This window comes from Polyodon spathula, chromosome 2 (assembly GCF_017654505.1).
Source record: "Polyodon spathula isolate WHYD16114869_AA chromosome 2, ASM1765450v1, whole genome shotgun sequence".
Classification (NCBI taxonomy): Eukaryota; Metazoa; Chordata; class Actinopteri; order Acipenseriformes; family Polyodontidae; genus Polyodon; species Polyodon spathula.
In genome coordinates, this window is record NC_054535.1 from 75,261,271 (window position 1) to 75,287,285 (window position 26,015).

Below are 26,015 nucleotides of genomic sequence, written 5' to 3' on the forward strand. Positions count from 1 at the left end.
AGCAGTGCCATGTAGAGCTGCTATACGTATAACGATTTGGTAGTGGATTTTATACAAATCAGAAGATCGAATGTTGCATGCAAGTGACATTTAATGTGTGGTTTACAGTATTCACACATTGTCAAACAGTTTCTGTAAGAGGAAGACAAAAAAAAAAAAAAAAAACAGTGCGTGAATGGTGTCTGACGAACCTTCGAAGGTTAAAAACAATCTTCGAATACCTGGCTAGCGAACGAACCTTCGAACACAGCCCTATCAAGTTGACAAAGTTAACCCTACTTAACATTAAGCACAGCACAGAGATCAAGACCAGAGACCATACAGTAGTCCATCGCATACCCGACTGCGGTGGGACCAGAGTAAAGACTGATAAATTATCCCATTTTAAAATACCTAAAATGCCCGTCTGTGTAACCATGGCAGTGTAATCGCCTCGAGCTGCACACAGGTTCCTCCCAATCAGCTCAGCACAGGGCGAGCCTTCCTGCTCAATTAGTTGCCTAACAACGGGTCTCCTGTTCCACGTCCCAGCTGCTTTCACAGAGGCACACATCCCTGTCACAGTGCTGTATACACTTGCATTAGTCAGGTAATTTATACAGTAGCAACATGCATAAGTTTAGACATTTTTTGTATTTTTTTTCAATTATAAGCACAACTCGTTTTTGCTTTCCTGTAGCCATTTTGTATTGCTGAAGAGCTTGATCGTGGCAGATAAGCGGTTAGGGAGGATATTTGACAGGCGGATACACGAAAGATTACTGTAATTGGAAAATGAATGGAGACAGCCTTATGACAGAGGTTAGGAAGCTCTTTTCTGTGGTAAAAGTATGGAATCCCAAGCCACATTATTGGGTCTGAAGCATTGGTATCCTGAACTAGCATTTACAGGTGAACACATTTCTTATGTTTTTATGATCTGAACTGGGACCGTCACAGTATGAGGTTTAAAAGATGTACCGAGTTCACTTCAGCACAGTTGCTTTCACAGACGCAGGTTTTGAAGCCCAGAATGCAGGGGGAAAAAAAAAATCAAAAATAAATTTAAGCAAAAAGGAGGGCTGTGCATTGATTATAGTATGTGAACAATATTGGAGAAAGGTTAATTTAAGAAAATTAGACTATTGTATACTAAATGTGATACATGGAGGCAATCACTCTGCAATGTATGTCTGCTGCCCCAGTTTCATACTGGAACAAATACACTGAAGACTATGTTAATTGAGTGTTCTGAAGATATGGATGGAACAAGATGAGAACAACTTTTATAGTGCAGACGGAAATATATAAATCATTGGCAATTTAATTAATTATTCAGACTATGAGCGCATGTGAAGTGAACAAAGTCTTCCATTCAAACACAAATTCTGTTTGACGTTGCCACGTGTTCCAGAATGGGTCTGACTCATATGTTCCAGACTAAAATGTGGTTTACCTCAGGAGGCAGCTGTGTCAGAAAGTTGTGATCTGCAGCAAAGGTCCGGATGTTGGTGAACTGCCCAATGGATGACGGCAAAGCTTCTATCTCATTAAAACTGCAATCAAGTTCTTCGAGGGATGTGAGTCTACAAAAAGTAGGAAGTAATTGTAAATATCACTCACAAGTGTCCCACATACATTGGCGTTTTCCCCACACAATACCTTTTATGAAAAGATTGGACACAGCTCAATTAGCTTTTCAGGAATGCACACTGATTAATATAAAAGACTGCATTTAAAAAAATAAAAATTAAAATACAAAAAAAAAACCACACAGTGCCAGTAGACTCCAGCACAATTGACTCCAGAAGTCAGAGTAGAAAACCTGGATCCCATTCCACAATCATGATACAAGGATTTAAAAATTCCTGCTGACAATTCTAAACAGAATCACCATCAAAACCCTTTTCATCCACAGAAACAGAATTACTGTGTATGTGTGTAACTTCTCAAAAAAATACCAGACTAACTCTGTAACAAATACTGTTGCGCTCAATCTACAAATGCTACTCCTGGAAGGTTTACAACAGCCACAGACAGGATTAGCGTTTTTCAGAATTTCTTATGTTGGCACAGTCTGTATCCACTACTACAAGTTCACATTGTATACCCTGGGCCATGGCAATTATGAAACACTGCTATCAGAATTTATTAGGCATTTCATAACCCGCCCAACACTTTGCTGACAACAGGATCTGAATCTCCAGCCAAAGGACCACTAGGTTTGAAAAGCCCAAAATTACTGACAATTGTGCATGTCTTGTTGAATAGCAGAAACACCTACCCTCCTATGGAATCTGGCAGGTACATCAACTGGTTTTCATCCACTTTAAGTGCTGTTAACTTCTTCAGGGAACCTGAAGACAAAAAAAAGAGTTAACTACTGCACCTGCAATGTCAGGAACTCATACTCCTGAACCCAGCCCTGGCTTTCAGAATTATCCTCAAATAAGTATATTTAAAATGGTGCCAAGAGTTTGAACAATTAATCAGTTAAATGAATAGTTCCTCCTCCATTTATCCATCTTTTAATCGACTTAAAGCAAGAAGACTGCATAAGACTCAATCTGTATGAAAATGAATGTTTGTAAATACTGTACAAATATCTTTCATGAGTCAGTGAATGTGTGTATTAGTAAACAGATGTGGCTGGGAGAAGAGGGGGTCTTTACTTGTTAAAAGGAAATAGGAATCGTACATGACCACAACATTTAGGGTGCACACAACACCTAAAAAAAATAAATGAATAAATAAATAAATCAAATCAATCAATCATTTGCCCATACCAAAGAAACTTCACATACTAACTGCTTCCCCTAAGGAATAGAAGTTGCCCTTTCTTGTAATTTATATTTTTCTCTGCCTAGTTTAGGGCAATGTAACATTGCATGGACTAGGCCTTTACATAGCAGACAGCCTCTGCTGGAAATGTGCGACACATAGGCTAATATGTATCTACCTGGTCAGAGCATAAAGAGGAGGCAAGGCCATTCCTGCTTGGGACATAGGCTTTCAGTGAATTTTTCTTTGTGGTCTCCTGACTCGAGGGTTAGCCAACAATCATATTCAACTGAATTAGACATTTCAAATTTAAAAACAGGTATCAAATCTCATCTTTAACTCTCAACCTGACCTTATAACATTCTCTCTACTTACTGTTGCTTTCATGCTCTAATCTCAAACCCTTAGCCTCACTCACCGTAGCCACTGAGCTCTGAAACATGAAGGGTTAACATTCAAAACTCAGATATGAAAGAAAAGACAAATAAACCAACCTGTGGATCCTGGAAGTTGCTGCAGTGCATTGTTGGAGAGCAGCAGGTCTTGCAGGCTTTCACAACCAGACAGTCGATCGTCAACCATTTCAATGTTGTTCTTGGATACATCTAAATAGGTCAGCTGCTTTAACGTCCCAATTACCTGCAAGAATTTTTAAAATGAACCAGGGGGTAGGGATGCAAAGGTCGGGGGGAAAAAAAAAAGCAACAGAAAGGAGGCTGTGTGGTCCAGCGGTTAAAGAAACAGGCTTGTAACCAGCAGATACCCAGTTCAATCCCAGCTCAGCCACAGACTCATTGTGTGACCCTGAGCAAGTCACTTAAACTTGTGCTCCATCTTTGGGGTGAGATGTTGTTGTAAGTGACTCTGCAGCTGAAGCATAGTTCACACACCCTACTCTCATATCTTGTAAAAAGCCTTGTGATGGAGGTCCACTATGAAAGGTGCTATATAAGATTATTATTATTATTATTATTAAAGGTTAGTCAGCTTATTTAAAACAGAAGATTTAGTAGGCAGAGGACTTATTTATCTATATAACAAATTCTCTGGGGGTGAGATGAGAAAAGTATTGCACTACTAGGAGATAACCTCATTGCTGCATCTGTTTTAATTACAGCATTCATTGGAACAAGTAAAAAAAACGCACAAAACAAAGGAATAGATTATACACCAGGGAGTTTAACAGCCTGCATAATGTCCTTTAACAATTAACTTTCTAAAAGCGTTGATTGGATTTTAAAGGTATTTTGTGACACAATAATGCTTTTCTTACTTAAATAGTATTCTTGAGGCAGCTCTTTGGGTACTAGAATAAGTAGCTTGCTCAAAACCAGCAACAAAGGAAAGAAAATGTATTTAAAACTCCAGAACCACACCATGGAGGAGGGAGTTTTAAATAGTGTTGAATTTATACACAAGTATGCATTATAAATCTTACCTCTTGTAGAGAAATGAATGCAATACATCTTACTTCAGAATTGTTTTTTTTTTTTTTTTGCTACATTAATCTTTATTTTTGGGTTTGCTTTCTGATTTTGCTCAATTATTGCCAATTCTCGCCAGGGTTGGCCATTTTGCTGAACAAAAATCGCAGCAGAAATGTCCTTGACCAATATTGCACTACACAGAATTTTTTAAATGGAGATTTTAAATACAGGTCACTCCTTGCCTGGGGAAGATTAAAAGGACAATTATAGTGCTCGCTGTGGGCCCCCAGCCAAGACAGGCAACTGTGGGACCAGGATTCCAACAGATCACATGACTCATCTGACAACGAGCAGTGCATCTGAACCCCAAAGATTTAATTTAAATTTACCGCTGACCCTAGTGTCTTAGATCCAGCTTATTTCTGACCTCAGCAAATGAATGCTCTTTTATAATGCACACATACCCCTGGGAGGTATGTCAGTCTGTTCCCATCCATCCAAAACTCCTTCAGACCAGTGAGTTGTTCAAGAACTTCAGGCTGAAGAATGATAACATGGAGACAGTTATACCCTACAAATTCTGTAAGGCAGCTTTACTTTTAAATAAATGCAGCATCAATCAAATGGTGAAAGGCATCTATTAGACATTAGGAAGTCAAAGGACTGCTTAAATTGCACATTAATTGCACAATTGGTACAGATATTATGCTTGTTTGTAATTTGAAAATAACTCACTGTATTAGGATATGAGCCAGACAATCAATTCAGACAGTTATGGAAGAGTAAAACCTGTGCAAAAAAATGCCCTAATATTTGTTCTAATGCTTAAATGGTAAGCTCATCCAATCTGAGTACACTTTTCTGAAAAGCATGTCCAATTGAGAAATTAAAAATAGCTTATCTTTTTAAAGAAACAGCCTATCCGAACCCTACGCTTCCTTGGCAAACATTACAGAACAGGAATCAATAACAGTTGCTGTCTTCAGTGTGAAACACAGTGCATCATTTATCCCTCTGCACATCTTTTAAGCTGCTTTGAAAGTTTGCTGTTGATTAGAAACAGAATTGGAGATAATGTAGCTTAAGCCATGTTCAAATCCTCTATCCAGCTGATACTCACCACTTCTGTGAACTCATTGCTTCCCAGATCCAGTCTCTCCAGCTGGATCAGCTTGCTCATGGTTCTGCAAGAAGGAGGGATTTACAGAGAATTAGGTTCTGGACAAACCATGGAGACATCAGCTGAATTACTCTTAAAACCTAAACTTCTTATAATCTAAAACAGGTCTGAATTTTTGATCCAGTCCTTTGGATCCGTATTAGATCAATTTTCTAAGCATTGTTTTTGTCTCTGAACTAAAATTATTAACCTGACATTTATTCATATATATTAAAATTAAAAGGTATTTTCTTAAAGTTCTGTATAAAATGGAAATATTATGCAAATATTCAGACAATAGAACCTAATGTCACCCCTATTCTGTGTATATATGCAGGAATAAAACATGAGTAAACCCTTTTTTTAAATACAATATTTATCCTGATTTTAACAGTAAAAAAAAACAAAAAAAAAACAAAACCTCTGCTACAGGTTTATCCAAGTTGCATTTTGCCTGTACATTTTCATTGCATACTGTATATTTATAAATATTAGCATGTTCCTTCAGTGAATAACAAAATGTAAAACTGTGTGTCAGATTTTTCATTCTACATGCAACATTCTGATTACTGCCTTTTGAAGAAAAAACACAACCACAAGTAAACAATATGCATTTAATATATTACTTCAATGTTTTACTATACATACATTATGCCAATATCATTTCTACGAGAGGGTGTCAGAAGTAGTAAATACCCTTTGAGTCTCTGTAGTGCACTCAGTCCTTTGAAATTTCAATTGCCGACTGTACCCAATAACAACTTCTGCATACTGTATTTGGATATTCTAAACCACTTCTAGACTTTGGTTTTGCATAACTAAAATAACACCTGCTATTTGCATCCAACTATACAGTAAGAAACATGCCTTTGGTTCCTGACACATACAGTGCACTCCAGGGCATGGGTACAGTACACAGGTTCACATTGATATTATTCTGCCACTTTTTACAGTAATTTCAGGGTTCAATTCACAGTTGCATTAACAAAATACCAGTCACTCAGGTTTTAAACGTTTCTATATTTTGTGCAAATATCATTTCAGTGGCGTACCAGAAAGTCAGTCATTAAAGCTGCCAATTATATGGATTATCTCAACATTATAATAATGTGTACAATGAAAACTAAGCTTATGTATTCACTTTTAGACTGTTTAGGCAACAATTATAAACCACCCATGGAAATGAAACCTGTCCGAGCAGGTACTGATTACACAAGACTTGCAGGTCTTCTACAAAACAGGCAATTTTCACTTAAATTGATTGTGAAGGAAGTCCATTGCCAGCTATGACAGAATGGTTTGCACTTCTTTAAAATACCTTTTTTTTTTTAAGGGGGGGGGGGGGGGGGGGGGGGGGGGGGGGGTTGGGGTACGTTGTGAAACTTTTAAAATTTTGGAGTACCGTTAGTTCTCCCGTGACCCGAGACGGGAACGTCTTCTAATCCCTGAACCATTATCAGTATTTTGCCTTTTCCACAATTTTGCCCATTAAAGAAAAACATTCACAACGTTAGGAGAAGTGGATTTATTTCTTGGTTTCAGTGCATTTTAGTACCACATATTTAATAGGTTTGATGCTAGTTAATTAACAGTTTAAAAACAAACGTATTAGTACAATGTGTTAACATATGGCCAGATACTGACTCCACATTTTATTTCCTCTTTACCAAGATTACACTAGCGAAGAGCCACATGACACTATTTACTAAAGCAGTGTTCCTTCTTTTTACTAAAAGACTATGTATGGAAACTTCAGCAGTAACTAAAAAGGGCATTTCCATAAATCAATCTGGTAAAACATCCATTTGTTTGGCTTCCAACCTTTATATAAAATATTTATATAAAACCACATAGTTATCTTTTTCCCTGCCTTCAGCTGTAGTGGTTAGATCATTTACACACACATATATGATATATATATATATATATATATATATATATATATATATATATATATATATAATGTACACAAAATAAATAATATTCAGAGTGTTTCTCAAGCAAGCTCTGAGAGCTTAAAACATCACCCTTTATTAAAAAGCACACTGAAGTAAAAACCTGTATACTTACTTTGGCAACATCTTTAACTGGTTTTCTCTCAGCTCCAGTATCTGCAGTTTGGTTAACCTAACAAACAAAAAAAGTTATTAATGGCCAAAAACACACAGGATTGTCAGAAGCAGTTCAATGTAAATGTATGTATTATACCTCCCTTAGGTAAGCAAGTGGCCTGGCGACAGTTGCACACAAACAGTAACCCCTCAACATACAAAAGAACATGTGCCCACTGCCTCTGCTACTGTATGAGTGGACCAAGGTTTATGATCTTTGAATTATGTAATAATTTGTAAAAATTTGATAGAAAGGCTTAAACCACTTTCTTTTAGTGTCTTATTTCCATCATCCCTTCCAGTATGTGACATGTTTTTTCTTCTCCCCCCCCCCCCCCCCCCCCCCCTCAATTATTATTTTTTGTTTATGTTTGTTTTCACCGTTAACCAAGTCCAAGAAACTCAGCTGAATAAAACTCAATCCAGCTGGGTCTTGACTCTGCTCCTTTCAGGCAAGACTTTAAAAAAGCAATATATTTTCCAAATGAAATGCGTGCTCTCAGTGGCATTTACAAGTCTGAGATCTCGGGTTCTCCGTGACTTCTATTAGAAAGTGACCCTGTAGCAGGTGATGTGGTTTATTTATGCGAAGGTTATGACCACCATTACATGACATTACAACGAACAATTCTCATTCTTTCAAAATGTGCTGCTTTGTTAAATGTTTAATCCCCTGCTGCTTCGGTCTGGATAGATCCTAAAATAGCACAACATATTTGAGAGAATGGGGTCACAGCTTGATATGCTGTTTAGTGTCACACATTAAGTTGCCACGAATACACTGCATTAGTTATCAGTAAATATGTTAGTTACTCAGTCATTGTTAGAAACGTTGGTTGTGACCATGTTTGTGTTTAAAATATAACACAAAGTTTTAAATCTGCATTGTTTTCCAGTAAAAATAAAACAGCATTTCAACAGTGAATTTTAAATGACGCTGCCAGATTGGATTTCCTGCCTGTCATTTTTAAGTTACTGAAAAGGAGAGGCCTGTCACGAGCACACTACAGTACAAAATGAAACAGGGGCGGAGGGCACCAGCTGACACAGGATGCACACTGACACACACACCCATCCACTTGCAATAAATTCTAATAAAGCTTGTGTAACCTAATGTACAGTAGTCTGCGGGCACTGAGCCTCCCAGCTAGATGGCACATGGGGTGAGGGTTACACCTTTACCACAAGGCACTACTTACAGTGAGAATGTGAGGGGAGAGACATGTTTAGATACAGAAGCCCTGGTGACATCTGACCCTTTAAGACCAATGTTGGAATAGGGAATGTACACTAATAAGATACTATGCTGTACCAACAGCACATAGGGACAGTAAAGTGGTCTGTATACAGTTGTGTGCCAGATTTATTAAATATTATAATGGTTATGGTGGACTAAAGACTTCAAGTACACCAGGGAATGCTTGCCATGATAGGTATAGATATACTGATTAAATCCTAGTGCCATATCCAAAGAAAATGAAATTGTTGCTTTGTGTTTAAATTAGGAATACTACATTTACCACTTTTCCTGACCAATATATCTTTGCTACTGTAGTCAAAACAGATTCCCATATCCAATAAGAAACTTTAATTTACATTACAGCAAGAAAATGTAACACGTTTGTTAAATGCACAAAAACAATGTATAACCGTTACTTCAGGTTGTGGTACTTTGCAGTTGCCACAAGCCCCAGGAGATTCCATTAACATTACAAAGAACATTTATCCCTCCAAAATCCATTTTATAGATGAGTGTAAATTCCCATAAGGTACAGGACTTCAATTTCTAGAAACAACTAGAAAAATTCAATAGATTGGAGGTGTTAAATTTTGCCTTTGCTGCGCAAACAATGTCAGAACTCAAGGATACTTTTTGATGATTTAATTTATGTATGATCCCCAAGTTAAAAAGAACACATCTCACCTCCGTTTTAAAATATATCTCTCAACTTTACTTGGTTAACCACATTCTGCTTAAACATCTTGGTGTACGTGTCAAAGTAATTCAAAACCTTGACCACATCCGAGATGACAAAGCAGGTCTTCAGTTCATTTAAGATAATATTATTTAAAGTAAAAAAAAAATAAAAAAAAATAAAAAAGTAATAGCTTAAAATTGAAGTGCATTAGAATGTATCTCGATTTGCAAGATACATTACCTATGAAAATTATACAAGAAAGTTAGTAATAACTAAACTAACTTCTTAACATGCATGAGCATTCCTTTTCATGGCACACCTGTCAATTTCAAAACCATTGTGAGGTCACTTCCCTACACACCACAGGTCAGACTTGCAATACATGTTAAGGTGGGTAATGTAGCAAAGACAGGAGGTGGACGAACTCAGACCTACCTGCCGAAATTTGCTGGTAAGAATTCCAAAAAGGCATCATTCAGGTACAGCTGGGTTAGGTTGAGAAGCTGGGTGAATCCATCAGGTAGTCTAAACAGCAATATAAAAAACGTGATCTATTCAGTGTTTGGTCAAGAAGTCGCAGTTCACCACCACCATCACCTGGATCCTAGAAATGGGTATGAACTTTTTTTTGCAGTTCATTTTGTAAACATTTCTGCTTATGCCTTCATCTGTCATTATATAACACATGTATAATGCTTATGCTGCTTTCAAACAGTTTCATGAAGCAAACTGCACGCTCAGCATCAGGTGCTTTGGAGTTGCTCCAGCCCTTTGGCTCATTATCAAAACGATTCTATTATTGTAAGTTTATGATCATCACTGTCTTAAGATTAGAGGTGCTAAAAACCTCACTTTTGTTAAACTAGTGCCTTCAGTTCCTTAATAGTTGTACATGGGGTTGGAAACCTGTAAAAGTATTTCAATAAAATCAGAACTTCACCAAACCCTCCTCCCAGATCACATCTGCTTTTCATGGTTTGCAAAATGAACTGGTTCCTGATCAATGTTTTCAGCAAATCCACTCTAGAAAAGTAAATTCTTTGCTAAACCAAATTAATGTCTTGCTTGATAAACTTCAATGTGTGTAAGTATATTACACACACATAGACTTAAACAAGCTCATTGGTAATTCACTGTGTAATTAGAGCTTTCTTTTCTTTTCTGTATGATTTTTAAAGTCATTTAAATGCTTTGGCCAGATGAGTAATTTTTGACCCAGTTCCAACTATGATCTCCAAGTTTTAATCATTCAGAATGCTTACTTTGAAATGGGATTCACACTGGCTTCAACTATTGTTAAAACCTTGCAGTTCTTGATGTTTTCTGGAAATTCCTGGATGCCTGTAGAGTAAAAAAAAATTAAATAAATCATTGTACTTCTTATTAGGCTACATCAGTAAACACACACACAGGCATAGCACATCTGTGTTTGAAATGTATTTTAGATGATGTTCTTGAATATTTAACAGGAATTAACAACAAGAACTGTAAGCGTGAGAAGGTACAGTAGAAGGTCTGAGGGGCTAGAGTTAAGGAACAGGAGATCCTGGGGGCAAAGTCACTTAATCTTCTTACACCATGTCACACCCAGCTATCAAATACACTGGACTGCACTGCAAACTTGTGAATGTCTAAATGTGTGATAATTTGTTTGTTTACCAGGTTAGAGAGTTGTTGTGCAAACACAAATGACATCTGTAACTTAGAATTTAGCTGTATACATAGAAATGTTGTGCTGTTTCATAATCTGTATAAACAGAACACCTTTTCTGAGAATTCAACCTCTGAAACTTTTTCTAATACCAAACTTGGTGCGCGTACTTTTGGTAACAAAATGGTAACAAATTCCGGAACCTGCAACAGCATTTAGATTCACTTTGAAAATAAAATAAAATTTATACTGATTGCACAATGCTAATATTAAATATTCAAATGTATAACTTGTCAAAAAGATGTACAAGTACTTTACCGGCAATAAGAAATGTTGCCATACAACACAGTATTTATTTTGTGGATATATTATTTTATTCCTCAGAATATGAAGCCTATATAATTCCTTCCTTTCTGAACCATTGGGCTTTGAATATAATGAAAGCTGACAGTTCAAATGTTAAACATTAGGCTAGACCTAGCTCTTATGAAGGACTTGTACACATCTGTATTACCTCCTGAAACATTTCAGATGTGGCTGTCCTTGAAAGACCCAACATGGAAGGATTAAAATTACAGGGGCATTTAATTATTTAGATGATTATTTTATAAAAATGTACAGTTTTATCTGATGATGGTAAAACACTGAACTGTCATGTACCCTCAGTTTAACATCCTACAACATGTATTTAAACTCAGAATACATAAACAAGAACATAAAATAAAACTAGAAATGGCATAATGTAAAGGAGAAATGGCATATCAGATTGAACTGTTTGTAAACATGTCAAACGTGTGTGTGAAAAAGTTCTGTAGCATTGACATATCCAGTGGTTAAAACAAGGTGGCTCAGAAACAGTACATACATCACTACTATGTGTCATTTGGGTGATTGATACAGCCAGAGGTTAAAACAGCATAACACTGATGTATTTTATTGGGTAACACCAGTATTTAAACTGAGAAAACCATGAGAATACAGTGGAGTACCAGATACTGTATTAGGACAACTCCTCAAAGTGTATTGCCTCTAGACAGCAAAAACTGACCTCTACAGTATATGGGGAAGCATATTCGTTTAGGAGGTCAATTTCATGGTCACCAACACATTTAGCTAAAGCAGCTGCAGTAGAAGCTTAAATAACCTAAAAATACCTCAAACAGTATGCAAAGCCCCCACCCTGCAAATCGCTAAAAGCACAAATGGATAAGCCCTTAGGCGAGAAACTGGTGCACAGACGATCTACCCAACCCCACTGAAAAGCAACTCAGAAAACAACAGATCATGTAAAAAATCATATGCATTTAAAGCTTTTAAGTTTACATTAAAAAAAAAAGATAAGTAGATAAGTACACTTTGCTAGAAGACCGATTACACTAACAGGAAAAAAGTTTAACATTTTATAAATCAATTTTAAAACTGATTATTAAACCACATATGAGAATTAATAAACTACATTTCAAATCAGATCTATTCACCACAATTCCCAGTGGATTTAAATTATTAAACTACATAAAAGCAGAAATGGCAAATAGTGTCTGTTATGATGATAATGCAAGAACAGTAGAGGAATTTACATTCTCAATATTGTGACATAGGGGATCGCTATTGATGAATAGATTGGAGTAATTACACCGGGAACACGCAGCACAATAGAAGTGGCCTTTGCCATTATCGGAAGTCAACAACTTTGCTTGAACAATTTATCTACCAAAATGTAACTTAAATAAAGTTCCAGACCATTTAAGCCTTCGTTTCAATTCTGGAATTAAGTATTTAATAAAGGAAGTGCTCATTTGCTTACCATTCTTGCTGACGTCCAGATCCCTGAGATTAATGAGGTTTGCGATGGAGGCTGGCAATACAGCTAGGTCGTTATCTGGCAAACTCAGTTTATGAAGAGACTGGCAGTTGAACAATTGCTGTAAAACAAGACACACACTTTCTTAAATGCATTTCACATCAATGAAAAACCAAGCTGAAGTCTAATAAATGCTTAACTTTTTCATCAGTGTGGTCTTAACGTAGGTAGCAGTAACCATCATTTTAAAAGCATGCTGGGGGGTCATCTGTAACTCATAGCGGCATTAGCTATTCTTCAAACAAGGAAAGATTAAAAGACAACTGTTGCTTTTTTTTTTTTTTTTAGACATACAAGGATTATGGAGGATCAAGGTCATAGAATACTAAGCAAATTCCTGTTCACAACATTCTAACTACAGAAGACAGTTTGTGCCTAACTTAACTGTCCATAACTTAATTCAAACTTGGTTTCTATTAAGTCTCATGGACATCCATGAAGTGAAAATTATGACAGGTCATAAAAAGGTTCCATCCTATCTATACTAGACACTTGCATTTCTTGTGCACTTGTATATACTACAAATACAAACAAACCTAATGGTCTTCTTGTTCCAATATCTATAATAAAAGTAGTCTGAAAAGAGAACCCTCACTTCTTTTGAATGTTTATACTCAAATACGAGGTTAATGTTCTACAAATTAGGGAATGTCAAAAGCCTTCTCCAACACTGACAGTGATAAAATAAATGAAAAAAGGTAGCCAGCAGTGCTATTCAAATCAACTCATATAACCCCTTCTCTAACTATTGATGTTCTACATATGCAGTGTTTACTTTTGCAGTACGAAAAAAGCCTAGCAGTATTCATTATTCTGAAAGCACTATTAGTTTAGTTTTGGTATCTGTAAGTGGCAACACATCTGCTGCTTATTCCAACAGCACTCGGACAGTAGCTCTAAGGCAGACGTTACCTTGGGAAGCTCCTCAATCTGGTTAGCATCTAAATAGAGCTCCTCTAAGGTCTTCTCGAATGCGAATATCTCCTTGGGCACCTGTTCCAGGCTGCAGTGAGAGTAATCCAGCGCGGTGACTGCCTCCTCCTCTCCTCGCAGACAGCGACATGGCACCAGCCGAAAGAAATTCCGCTTCATTGTCATAAGGCACTGTGAAGAAAACAAATGCAAAAAGGTCAGCAAATGAGAAATCCCTTGTAGTCAGATTGGGAACAGTTTTACAACAGGCTTCAGGATACTGTACTTTGTAGAGTAGACATGCATGTTGCACAGATTCACTATATTAAAACCATATCACAATACTGTTTACACCTTGGTCAAGTATTTGGCCACCGGCAAGACTCTTGTGATTAGTGTTATAATTTGTGGTTTCCCATTACGGGATAGCTTCCTGTGATGGCATTTCTTAGGTGCAACTGGGTAGAAATTAACAACAAAAGGAGACATTTTTCTGATCTTTGGTTTAACTGTAAACTAGAGCTTCCCTAGTTTGGAAGTTTGTTGCTGTTCCAATCTTACCGTAAATACTGTATATATTGGCATAGGTGCTGCCATGTGTGTTCCTGTACCCTGTATCTGTGTAATGCTACTACAGAACAAGAAATGTGTGATGGTTGTCCATGACAACGTATGCATTGTTATTACTAGTTAGTCAGAAATGCAACAGCTTTCACAAAACCCTGTTAAATACAGACAGTAATAGGTTGCAGTACAGTATGGAATAAAGATGACTTCTGACATTTGTAGTGTCACAGCTACAGTAGACCCTGTTTTTGTGTTTCCTACTGGATGAAGGCAAATCTTATTAACAAGGACTCTGCTAAATCTCATACGTGTCACTCGATTCTGTTAGAAAGAAACAATTTGATTGGTTGTTCAGGGTTAGGGTTAAAAAGGATGTGGATCTAGTTTAATAAAGCAGCAGGAATTTGAATCAGTATTGTGCTGATTACCCAAACAGCCGCTCTATTCAGTAGTTGCATGAAGCTGAAATTGTTGCTTAATCAGTCTTCCCACCAGATTCAACATTGCAGAAGTGAAGATGTTTAGAAGCCTCCAAAGAAATTACATCAACAAATTGCCTCTTCCCGCAGAAAATCTGATCCAAGAAAATAAGCTTGAAAGCTTTTAAGCTTTAGAAATACATGCTGCTCGAACCTTCATGCATATTACAATGCACAGCAAAGTCGATCATTAAGAGTGAAAGGTATACGGCACCACCCAGAATCTGCTTAGAGCAGGCCGTCCTCCAAAAGCTGAGCAGCCGGGTAAGAAGGACATTGGTCAGGGAAGCCACCAAGAGGCCAATGACAACTGTGAAAGACCAAAGCGTTCCATGGCTGAGATGGGAAAAAAACTGTCCATGTGTCAACAATAGCTTAGGTACTCCACAAATATGGCCTGTATGGAAGAGTGGCAAGAAGGAAGCCATTTCTGAAAAAAGCCCATGTAAAATCCTGCTTGGAATTTGCAAAATGGCTCAGAAAAGATGTGGTAAAAGGTTCTGTGGTCCGATGAAACAAAAATTGAATTATTTGGCCTAAATGCAAAACGTATGTCTGGCGCAAACCCAACACAGCACATCATCCAGGTAACACCATCCCTACTTTGAAGCATGGGGATGCTTTTCATCGGCAGGGACTGGGAAGCTTGTCAGGGTAGAGGGCAAAATGGATGGAGCTAAATACAGGCAAATCCTTGAGGAAAACCTGCTTCATTCTGCAAAAGACCTAAGACTGGAATGGAGATTCACCTTTCAGCCGGACAATGACCCCAAGCACACAGCCAAAGCGACACTGGAGTGACTTAAAAACAAGAAAGTGAATGTCCTGGAGTGGCCTAGTCAAAGACCGGACTTGAATCAGATTGAGAATCTGTGGCAAGACTTGAAAACTGTTGTCCACCAATGATCCCCATCCAACTTGACAGAGCTTGAACAATTTTGCCAAGAAGAATGGGTGAATATTGCACGATCCAGATGTACAAACCTGGTAGAGACCTACCCCAAAAGAACCAAAGGTGGTTCTACCAAGTATTGACTCAGGGTGGTGAATACTTATCTAACCAAGACATTTATTTTTATTTTTTATTAACTGTTGTTTCACAATAAAAATTCTCTTGCTTCTTCAAAGTGTTGAGTAGGTTGTGTAAATCAAAGCAAAAAAATCCCATTTATCTAAAATCCCAAGATTTCATGTTGTAACACAACAAACTGAAAACATCCAAGGGGGGTGAATACTTACTATAGGCACTATATATATATATATATATATATATATATATATATATGAGTACATTATATAATGCTGGAGTGATTAATAATGCCTGTGAGATACTGCTGTCACAAGTAACGCTGAATCAGCTAGGCTGGTCAGTAAAACATTGAATCCTTTGTATAGAGAATCTCAGTAGCTAAGGCTCATGGTTCATCAACTGATTCAGTTGTATTAAGTTTGCCCACTGATGATGATAAACAAACTACAAGTTGGGTGCCTGCTGATATGAAAAACAGTGAGTTTTGGCCCCCTACTGTATTCTGGATGAATGGCATCCCTTCTAAAGTGTCTCTATGTGAGCAGAAAGAGATGAATGAATATAATATGTACTCTAGAATGTTGTGAGTTAGAGGCAGTTGGTTCTGAGTTGGTTCTGACTAACGAAATAAGAGCTAATCCTCTTGTCATGTGTGGATGTGATAGATGCAGAGGTGAATCACTCCTGACCGGGCCCAAGCCATGTCCAACTTGCAGTCATTTAGTGAGACACTAAGATTCTGTTTGAATGTAACAATTCCGAGGGAATCTCTTTCTCTCATCTGAATGTGAATCCACGGGATGTAAAAATAATTGAATGCATGGGTTGTGAGGAAAAAGGGTCACTTAGTGAAATGGGCACATCTGGGAAAATTAGAATGTGAGGAAGGTGTCCCTGCTAAGCGTGTACAAGTGTCTTGTAGGTACAAAGTCAAGACCATGGCGACTCACACCTGTGATGCGAGACGATGGATTCGAGAGCCCATTGTTGTGTTCGCTGAGCCAACCCGAGCTGAACCTGAGACTGAAGTGGAGTCCTGCTGGGAGCGAGCTGAAACCCTGGACATGGACTGGATGATTTAAAAATGAAATGTATTAATGCGAAACTTATGTATTCTCTTTATATAAAATCATGCAGTAGAAACTGGTACAGTTTGATACGAGTGGCTAGTTTTGGGCAGTTTCTTATCAAGGTGGGCTTGATTCCCAGAATTGAATGCTAAGTTTCTATAGCACCCTTTTTAGCCTAAGAAAATGTTGTTAAATGTTGAAGTAAGGTTTAATATGCTTGCTTTTTACTAAAAACAAGTTGTGTGTGTAAGACCATATGCTTAACACTGCCTGTTACAATAATATACATGAAATTGTTTCTCATCAAGATAAGTTTACATTTAAAATAGTTAGTAATCGTGTGCCATAGGGAATAAACTGTTTAGTTTGACTCTGAGTTAAAAGATGATGCAACATAAAGAGATGTTGTTTGAAATATAAAATAAAAAGCTTAAACAAATAATAAAAAGTAATTTTAAAAGTAAAAGGATAGGTTTTGAAGAAGGTATACTTTATGTGAACTTTCTTCCCGAATTTTCTGTGAGCCTGTTTTTTAGAGAAAACCGTGTCTGGGAAGGGAGGTATAGTTGGCATGCAGAGCGAGAATTATAGGATCTATATCTATATATATTTATAGCGTCAAGGTTAAAATTTAACGAAGGAAATTATCTTCTCACCCTAGAAGAAGGAGGAACACTGCTAAAAGACAATAATTATCGCTGGAAATTAGGAAAAGTGGTATGACACTAGCGAACCGGTTTTAGCTGGTTTGTGTGCTACTGAAAAAATAGGAGGTCGGCCGCAGTTCAGCTGAGTTCATGCTGTTAAGAAACTCAAAGGACAGAGACATTATAGTCTTACACTTAAATAAAAAACAAATAGATTATTCAGGAAGAGAAACTATATTAGAAAAACATAAGATGGAAGTTCCCTATAATACCTGTTAAGCACACACCTGTAAGGAGAGAAGGAAAACTAATTTGAAAAATAAAATGGTGTAAGGGAATATGTACTTAGGCACCAAATACACATAATCAAATATAATCATAACTGATAGTGTTGTATATATTTTAAACAACACTCATACACTCAAAGCAACATTATTCTTTTTGTATACACATATAAAATAAAGGAATAGCAAGGGTCTTGTGAACTATGTTTCACCTAACTTTTTAGATAGAGGAGGGGTCGAGAAATGAGTGAATGAGATCATGGTCAAGTGTTTGGAACAGGTGTCATATCTTGGAAAGTTGTTGGCATATGGCCCTAAATTTTTAGGCTGTTGCGTGCCAAAGAAAGATAAGAAGTATCTAACCAAATTAATGACTGGATTTTGAGTCTCTTCATGTATTCCAATGGAGACCAAAACTTATAAAAACTCATATCTTTTACAATGAGGTACCACAATCAAGACTCAGCTTGGCAGAGTGAAGTGGTCCATCATTTGCAGATCTCCACAAGACAATTCTGATTCCTTTGTTCAAGCTACTTTTCCTTATAATAGGAGATAAGCATATTATCTACAATATTGTATCTCGCATGTATTGGTTGCATTGCTATAAGGTATTGAAACTATGTTTTAGTTTTTGAGAGAGTGTTATATTGAATGAACTGAAATATAGAAGTGGGTGCTTTTTTAGACCGCGTGTATAGTTGGCCCAGTGGCTACACAAATACATCTAAGTGTATTAGGTCATTGGTGTGTGTATAGCCGGTGGCTACACTAATACACTGAGATGTATCATGCCAATTGAAGTGTTAATGCTGAATTTGCAACTAACTTAGAACCGCTAATAGTTATTGCATGTTTATGGATTTTGGTGGTATTCGCGAACTACCTTTCCAATATTAAAGCATTTTAATAAAGCGAAGGAGCATTGCTCTGATTCGTAAAACTTCAAATCAACGAGTCTTGAGTGTTTCTCTTGATTAAAATATGGGTTATATGGACATACATACAAGCTCGTCCAGTACTCGAACATAAACCACTAGGAATTTATAACATCTCCGTCCTCCTAACATCTCCCCTGAAGTTAAGAGTGTATGCAGAGTGAATAAAAAAGAGTACGTAAAAATCTGTGAACGCAGCAGACGTGACACTGAAAAGGTGTTTTAATAGATACGAGATAGTGCACCACTTACAATATTAAAATGACAATATGTAATATTTAACATTTTCAAATATAATTTAACATTTCTAAAAGATTTGCATACACTGCATCTCAGATATGTGAAACTACATACAGACAATGTGTTAACATTAAAACGAAGTGTAACATTTTGTGAAGGCCTTACTGAAGATAGCAAATGATATTCCTCCCCAGTCGTCCAGGTACCATGCAGGACCGCTGGAACTACTACAGTATTTTAAATGGTTGGGAAAGGTTATACATGTAACAAAACACGAGATTGACAGAAACAGTTTTAAAGTTAAACCCTTCGCCAGCTGAAAAGCAATTTCAATCACTAAAGAAAAGGTGTGCAGAGGCACACGTAACAAAAACATAGAATACAAATACTGAAAATATTGTTTATTGATATAACAGAAATCAGTGCTGAAGTAACTTACAAAAAATGAGGTGATTAAGTAGATTCAAGAAAATGCACAGAGTCCTTTTCTTCAATCAGTTGCCAGGTTTATTGAAATAAGCAGGGAGTCTGGTCCCAGGTACAGGACAAACAGAATACTCAACATTACAATGTTTGCATGACATTAAATACCCTTCTATATAGATGGTCCACCTCCCCTTTCTCTGACACCAGTATAGCTCTGCCAGTCCACATGCGTAGCAAACTGCTAATCAATTCTCAATCCATGTTTTCCAACAAGTGCTTACAATCTCTCTGCAGAATATAATCATACAATTTGAATTGCATATGATTGCCTAATAAATATTAAATAAATGCAAAAAATGAAGCAAACTGCAATCAAACTCGTTGTTTTGTGATAAATGCAGAACGACAGGAAAATACACATTTTTCAATCATAGTTACACATTAGTAATTTAATGTAATGCATCGATTACCGTTACTAGGTTACGCATTGTCTGCTGCTGATGTTAGGTTGCTAGGAAGTTGTGACGTGAGAGGAGGGATGAAGAGAAGCAGATGCGGGTGCTTGTAATAAAATAAAAATGTCCATCTTCTCCTTCATGACACCCGAGCCAGAAGACATTCATGTTTCCACTATAACAAACAACGTTCACACTCATAAGAACACCAGGGCCTTAGCCACCCATGAAAAATTACTGAGGCACTTCACAACATATGAGGATTATTATATGTTTATTTAAAATACAAAAATTCAGTGAACAGGTTTTGTTTCTGAATAAGATACTACTATAGAATTTTGAGGTTCTAAATTAGCAGGACCTGTGCTGTTTTGTACAGAGCAAATAAGCAGCTTTCATTGCAACATTCTAATTCAATATAAAAGAAAATATGAAATGCAGCAATGCTAGAATATTTGTTGCAGACACTATACTTTGTTTTAAATCCCAATCTATTAAACTTGAATTTTAACAGTGATGTCATTATCCAAATACCGAAAAGACAAGAGTGCTTGCATACATAGTTGCATCTGACACTAATGATAAAATCACATTCAGCAGTAAAATGAGCTTAAGCAGGCTGACAAGACAGCAAGAGTTCAGCTGCATGATAACATAACCAATGTGTAGATCAGAGGGTTGCAGCGTGAGCTTTTCAGCTGACCAGTCGATTTGATTGGCTACTGGCTGTGCTCCGACACTCATGAGTATGCATTTTACCTCTATGAATGTGATTGGTCAGCTGCATGGGCTCCTTCCACACGCACAGCCTTGAACTTGACAAAACCCCCAACCCAACTACAAGTCAATTACACATCGTCTGAAATAATAAGCTTGAAGTATACCACTTGCATCATATGCAAATATCAAATTCTTCTAAATACACCAGAACAGATATTTAGGGTTTCTGGTTGTCAGGTTTTATTTCTGAGCGCTCCGCCTGCCTTTAATGTTGTAATTAGCGTCACTGAAACCATCTCAGTTTAAGTTAGTTAATCATGAAAAAATGAGCTCAACTACTTTTTTTTAACCAATACATTCCTGAAATGACAGTGATGACTGCTTTACCCTCGCTGCTTGGAGGTTGTAGCTACAACACTGTTTCATAAAACAACAACAGACTTCAACCTCGCTAAACTCATCAAATAAAATGAATAATGAGTGCGATGATTAATTACGTGTTTCCATTATAAGAGCACTACTTAAAATGAAGAGCAAATCATTTTATTCCCATGCCTTTATCTGCACGTTAAGTTATTCGCCGAGTAGAAAGTAGCCTTATAAGTTAAATCGACTCGTTTTACTTTTTAACCCTTTATGGTCCAAGCCATTTAAGCCTGTTTTTTACTGTTAGATTTGTGCCTATAACTAACTATAAAAGGTTACAGGTACATGTCATACATGAAATGAATGTGCACCCACTAGGCTTTCATAACAAAAACTTGAAAGTCTCAAACTCGCCCTGTTCAATACAGATAACAAAATTCACAGAAAGAGACACTTTAGAAAAAAAAACAACAAAAAACAAAAAAACAAAACACACAACACTTTGTAAAAAATATTTTTAGCATGGCCAGCTCAAATCTGACAGTGTACAATGAAACTTCAATATGTAGGGAACATGGAGAAAAAAACATTACCAAATTGGATAATAATTAAGGGAATTATGGCCTTGTATACAAAAGGGACCAAAAGCAACAAAAAAAAAACAAAAAAAAAACACAAAGCTGATTTCACTGGAAAATGTGCAAAAAGAAAAAAAAAGGAAAACAAACCCATATCATGTGGCACAAGATGGGGCTGTTCACTGTGGCTTGAATGGCCAGCAAGGTGGCTACCAGGACAACATAACCCTAACAGCGCTCATCTTGTGCATCTGATCTGTAGGGCCTTGTTTGAAAGCTTACACTTTCCTCTTTCCAATAATGTATGGCAAGCGGTCTCTCGCAGTGCCTGAGTAAAGAGTTAATGAGCCAGGTCACCGGCGGGATATTTAAACTTTGGGCGGACCATAGAGTTAATAAAAACAGAGTCGGCATAAAACATATTTAAAAGGCAGGTACATTCATCAGAAAAAATACAAAAACCATAAACTATACATATTTTAAATAGCGAAATTAAATTGAAATAGACAGTAGCCTACTACACAAGTAAATACAGTAAAGAAATTGAAAAGCAGAGGCTAGATTTAACCTTGGAAATTCATGTATGCACAAAAGGGATGAAATACGTTTTATTTTGCGACAAAGCAATGTGTTAGACAGCATAAACAAACAGCCCAGAAAAAATCCCCACACTTTTGTAAAATGACTTTACACTTCCTTCAAAAGATGCAATGTGTTTCAGTAAATTCAAAAATTCTAAACGCACATTAAACTTCGCATCCCACGCGGACGGAGAACTCAAATGTAAAACATCATCAAGGGTTGGCATTGTAGAGGAGATGAGGTTTCAGTTCCGAGTGACTGTTTTGTAAGAATTATAAATGCTTGTTCACCCCGTTAGAAAAGTTACTTTCCTGCATTTTTTTTTAACACAACTCTGAACGAGAGTATGTGTGTAAATTTGTAAAAGTACTCGCCCAGAGGACTACGGAGACATAGACATCAACTAATCAGATTTAATTCGCCTAACCCTGCTTATCATTTGGACAGTCTCAGGATCCTAAGGAAGTTGGCCATTTTCCAAAGAACTTGCGTCACTGTAAGACTGCCTGAGCTTCAGTACAGTACTACAGCAACAGAGCTCCTAAACCACAAAATATTGCTTTTGGCGGCATAATGATTACTTCCTGCTATCTAGTACTGCTGGCTAAAAGGTCACTTCGAATGCAAAGAATTTTAGACTTATATAATTTTTTTTATGGGGGGAAAAAAATAAGAGTATATATATATATATATATATATATATATAGTATATATAATATATATATATATATATATATATATATATATATATATATACACACACACACACACACACACACACACACACACACACAATTTAGATATTTTATTTACTATCATGTAATCAAAGAAATTATGCAACTATATTGTAAAAGTCTACTGGAAGACATAATAGTAGTACAGTATTTAATGGATAGATTTTGAAATGCCAAATATTTCAATTAGTCAGTTTTTCGTTAAGTATATTGTACTGTACATAATTTGGTCATATTTGGGATTTGTCAGAAACTACAGTAGATAAGAGAAATGTACCAGTTCCAGTAATCTCCCACAGCAAAACCACCACTCTGACTGTAAAAAAGTACAAAGCAGAAACTTAATGAAATCAGCAAGCGGGAAATGGAAATGGGTAGTGAAATTAAGTTTCACAGAAGAAAATCCAATTCTTTGTACCAATATTAAAACAAATCTATCGTCAAATCTATCGTCAAAATGCAATTAAATACAAGCAAAACTGTACACATCATTGAATTGCACGATGTCTTCTCCCTGTACTGCAATTGCCACTTAAGGCAGTGAGAAGCAGCCCCAGAAACTCCACTAGTATGGCTTCATATTTAAGAATTAAGACACAGATCAAAATTCATTGCTGTGCCTGAAGATGTGTGGACTGCACTGCACAATGGCAGAACCACATGTATAAGGCTATGAATCGGTATCTACCGTCAGGTGGTGATCTTGTCATGTACTGGGGTGTACAGTAGTATCCTTGAAGCAGAATTAAACTACATTTTCTAAAAATGGTTTTCAATTAACAGTTACACTTTGACCTGAACATAACAAAAGTACAAGGGTTGTTTGGAATGAAAGCTAAAACACTGTCAAAACAGTTCCACCCCTTGTACAGTACTGCCAAGTATGCATTTTAAAAAGTGACAGGATTCCATTATGACAAACTTTTTCAGTGACTGTTAATGTATTGAGTAGTGCTGCTCACCCATCCTTCTGTACTGCATTAGAACCAATCAGACACCACTACTCCCTTTACAGTACATTTGAAGGTTATTCCACTGGTATAAAAACCACATGGTAACTGAGTTGGTCAGCTGCTGTTGATGCAGCAGCTCCCTGTCAGACACCCAGAGGCTTTGTACTGTTGGCTCTTGATATTCACTGTCCTAGTTTCTAGCTTAATGGCAGTTGTCAAGGATTTCTGTCTTTATAGCTTTATATACAGTAGGCCTATATACAGCAAACTCAGCTTGATAATTCAAATAAACTAAATAATAAATGTTCATTTTAGTACCAAGAAACTGCAGTGTCTATATGTCTACCAACACTGTCAATATGGTGCAGGGACATTTTTGGCAGCCAAGAGGGCACCAATTCAAAAACATGTATACATACACAGGCATTGACTATTTACTGCACATTCACTTAGTAACTGGTTGGAATCTTATCTTACAATGCATTTATTAAAAAAAAAAGTGCAGTTTCACACAGTTTCATTGCTTTTCATTCCACACTGATCCCCAAGCAGCCCTTTCTGTTGGAAGACTTAGCTATTGGGTCACTAGCCTTTTCCATGGCTACTGATGCCAGACCTTTTTAGAGGCTCACTGGTGGGAACACTACAAGAAGACTGAATTACTGTACACTTCAAATCATTTTTAATGCAAAGCAGACTATTGCCAAATCATTTGTGCACATACAAATGCAATTTTGTAATACTGCCACTTGTTCAGTAACTAAAAGTATGTTAATTCTGTCATGGTCTGTTTTTTCAATGAAGAATAATACTGTTATTAAATGTATTAAGTTGGACTTTAATATTTTCCACACATTTTATGCTATATGTACTTTATTCAGAATACAAAATTTTAACATTCAATTTAGCAAAATCTGGGTTGGACTTTTTATGAATTTTCAAATTCATTTCCACTGCTACTGTAACTAACTACCGATATCTCAACCACTTCAGCTTGCAATTTCAAATTTTCAGTGTTATGGAAACTCCTCGGGCAAAAATCTAACAGCACCCTTGACTTTGACCCGAGACCTAAGATGGCTTCCATATTGGTGCTCTGGGACTTGGTTTACTTTCTATACGACCTACAGTATTGCTTCAAGACATTGGCCTCATACTCCGTACACAGCTGCACTGTATTCTCCAATTCTCCCAGTCAAGTTCAACTGTAGGTGTCGTACAAGAAATAAACCCTTTCCTGACAGCTATTTTATAAATCTACTGCCACCACAAGACTCGTACCTCAGAAACCATTTGAGGTAGCAACTTAATGTGATAGACAACTTGCTTTCACACTGTGTCTTTACAGTACAGTCAGTACACACTGTGGTATTCTCTGATTTTTGCACTATATTCAGTGCAGTGGAGTCATTTATAATATTTGTAAATTTGCCTACAAGAGTTGTGAATCTGGTAAAATCCCCACATTCCCAGTCAATGGCACTCTTAATATAGAGGAAGGGAGCTTTGACAGCCAGCCAGCAGCAGAGATGTAATGGTCCCTAGCCCTGCCTCTGGGAACACTGTTACATAACAGAGAACGCCCATCCTGAATTGGTGTGGTGTAAAAAAAGAGTCTAAAACACAAAGGATTAATAAGTAATAAAATGAGTTCAGTGACCCATTTTATGTAATTCCACAGATTTGTGTTGAGAAGTAATTGAGCAATATTTTGTCGTTTCATGCTTTGTCCCCAATTTGCACAAAGTTCTCTGTTAACAAAGCATAAAAAGAGAATGTTTTCTGGTTTTGGAAATACAAATGTCCAGCTACTAACAAGTAGTGCTCCACTTTTCTTAGCAGGTTCTTAAAGCCACCTTAGTTTGTGTTTTATTTGGCAAAGAAATTAGTCAAATACAGTATAAATCAGACAAATGTTATTTGTCCATTTGAGAATTACTGTATTTACCAATAAATGGTGTTCAATGCCATTAAGGTGCTTGAAAAATGCAAAGCTGTTTCAAAATTACTCAGCAATTTATACTGCACTATACAGTAGAGGTGGAAGAATGCTAGTTGTGGATCAAAAAGTATGTGACACTGCAAGTTAGCTTTTACTAGTACACTTCATTTATGAAGATTAAAAGACTTTTCTTTTAAATGTAAT

The 26,015-nt window shown here is 36.8% G+C and overlaps 1 protein-coding gene across 4 annotated transcripts in view; it reads right to left on the bottom strand.

Annotated features, from left to right (window-relative positions):
* The window catches only part of LOC121300529 (erbin-like), a 97,424-nt gene that overhangs the window by 32,339 nt on the left and 39,070 nt on the right, over positions 1 to 26,015 (bottom strand). For all 4 annotated transcript variants that reach the window (XM_041229106.1, XM_041229120.1, XM_041229114.1 and 1 more), the window contains 10 exons: positions 13,801 to 13,992; positions 12,832 to 12,949; positions 10,639 to 10,717; positions 9,812 to 9,901; positions 7,417 to 7,473; positions 5,308 to 5,371; positions 4,652 to 4,726; positions 3,255 to 3,399; positions 2,264 to 2,336; positions 1,436 to 1,565 (listed from right to left, as the gene is read on the bottom strand). In XM_041229106.1, the coding sequence (XP_041085040.1) occupies positions 1,436 to 1,565; positions 2,264 to 2,336; positions 3,255 to 3,399; positions 4,652 to 4,726; positions 5,308 to 5,371; positions 7,417 to 7,473; positions 9,812 to 9,901; positions 10,639 to 10,717; positions 12,832 to 12,949; positions 13,801 to 13,986 (1,017 nt within the window). In that variant the 5' untranslated portion in view covers positions 13,987 to 13,992. The remainder of the gene's footprint in view (positions 1 to 1,435; positions 1,566 to 2,263; positions 2,337 to 3,254; positions 3,400 to 4,651; positions 4,727 to 5,307; positions 5,372 to 7,416; positions 7,474 to 9,811; positions 9,902 to 10,638; positions 10,718 to 12,831; positions 12,950 to 13,800; positions 13,993 to 26,015) is intronic.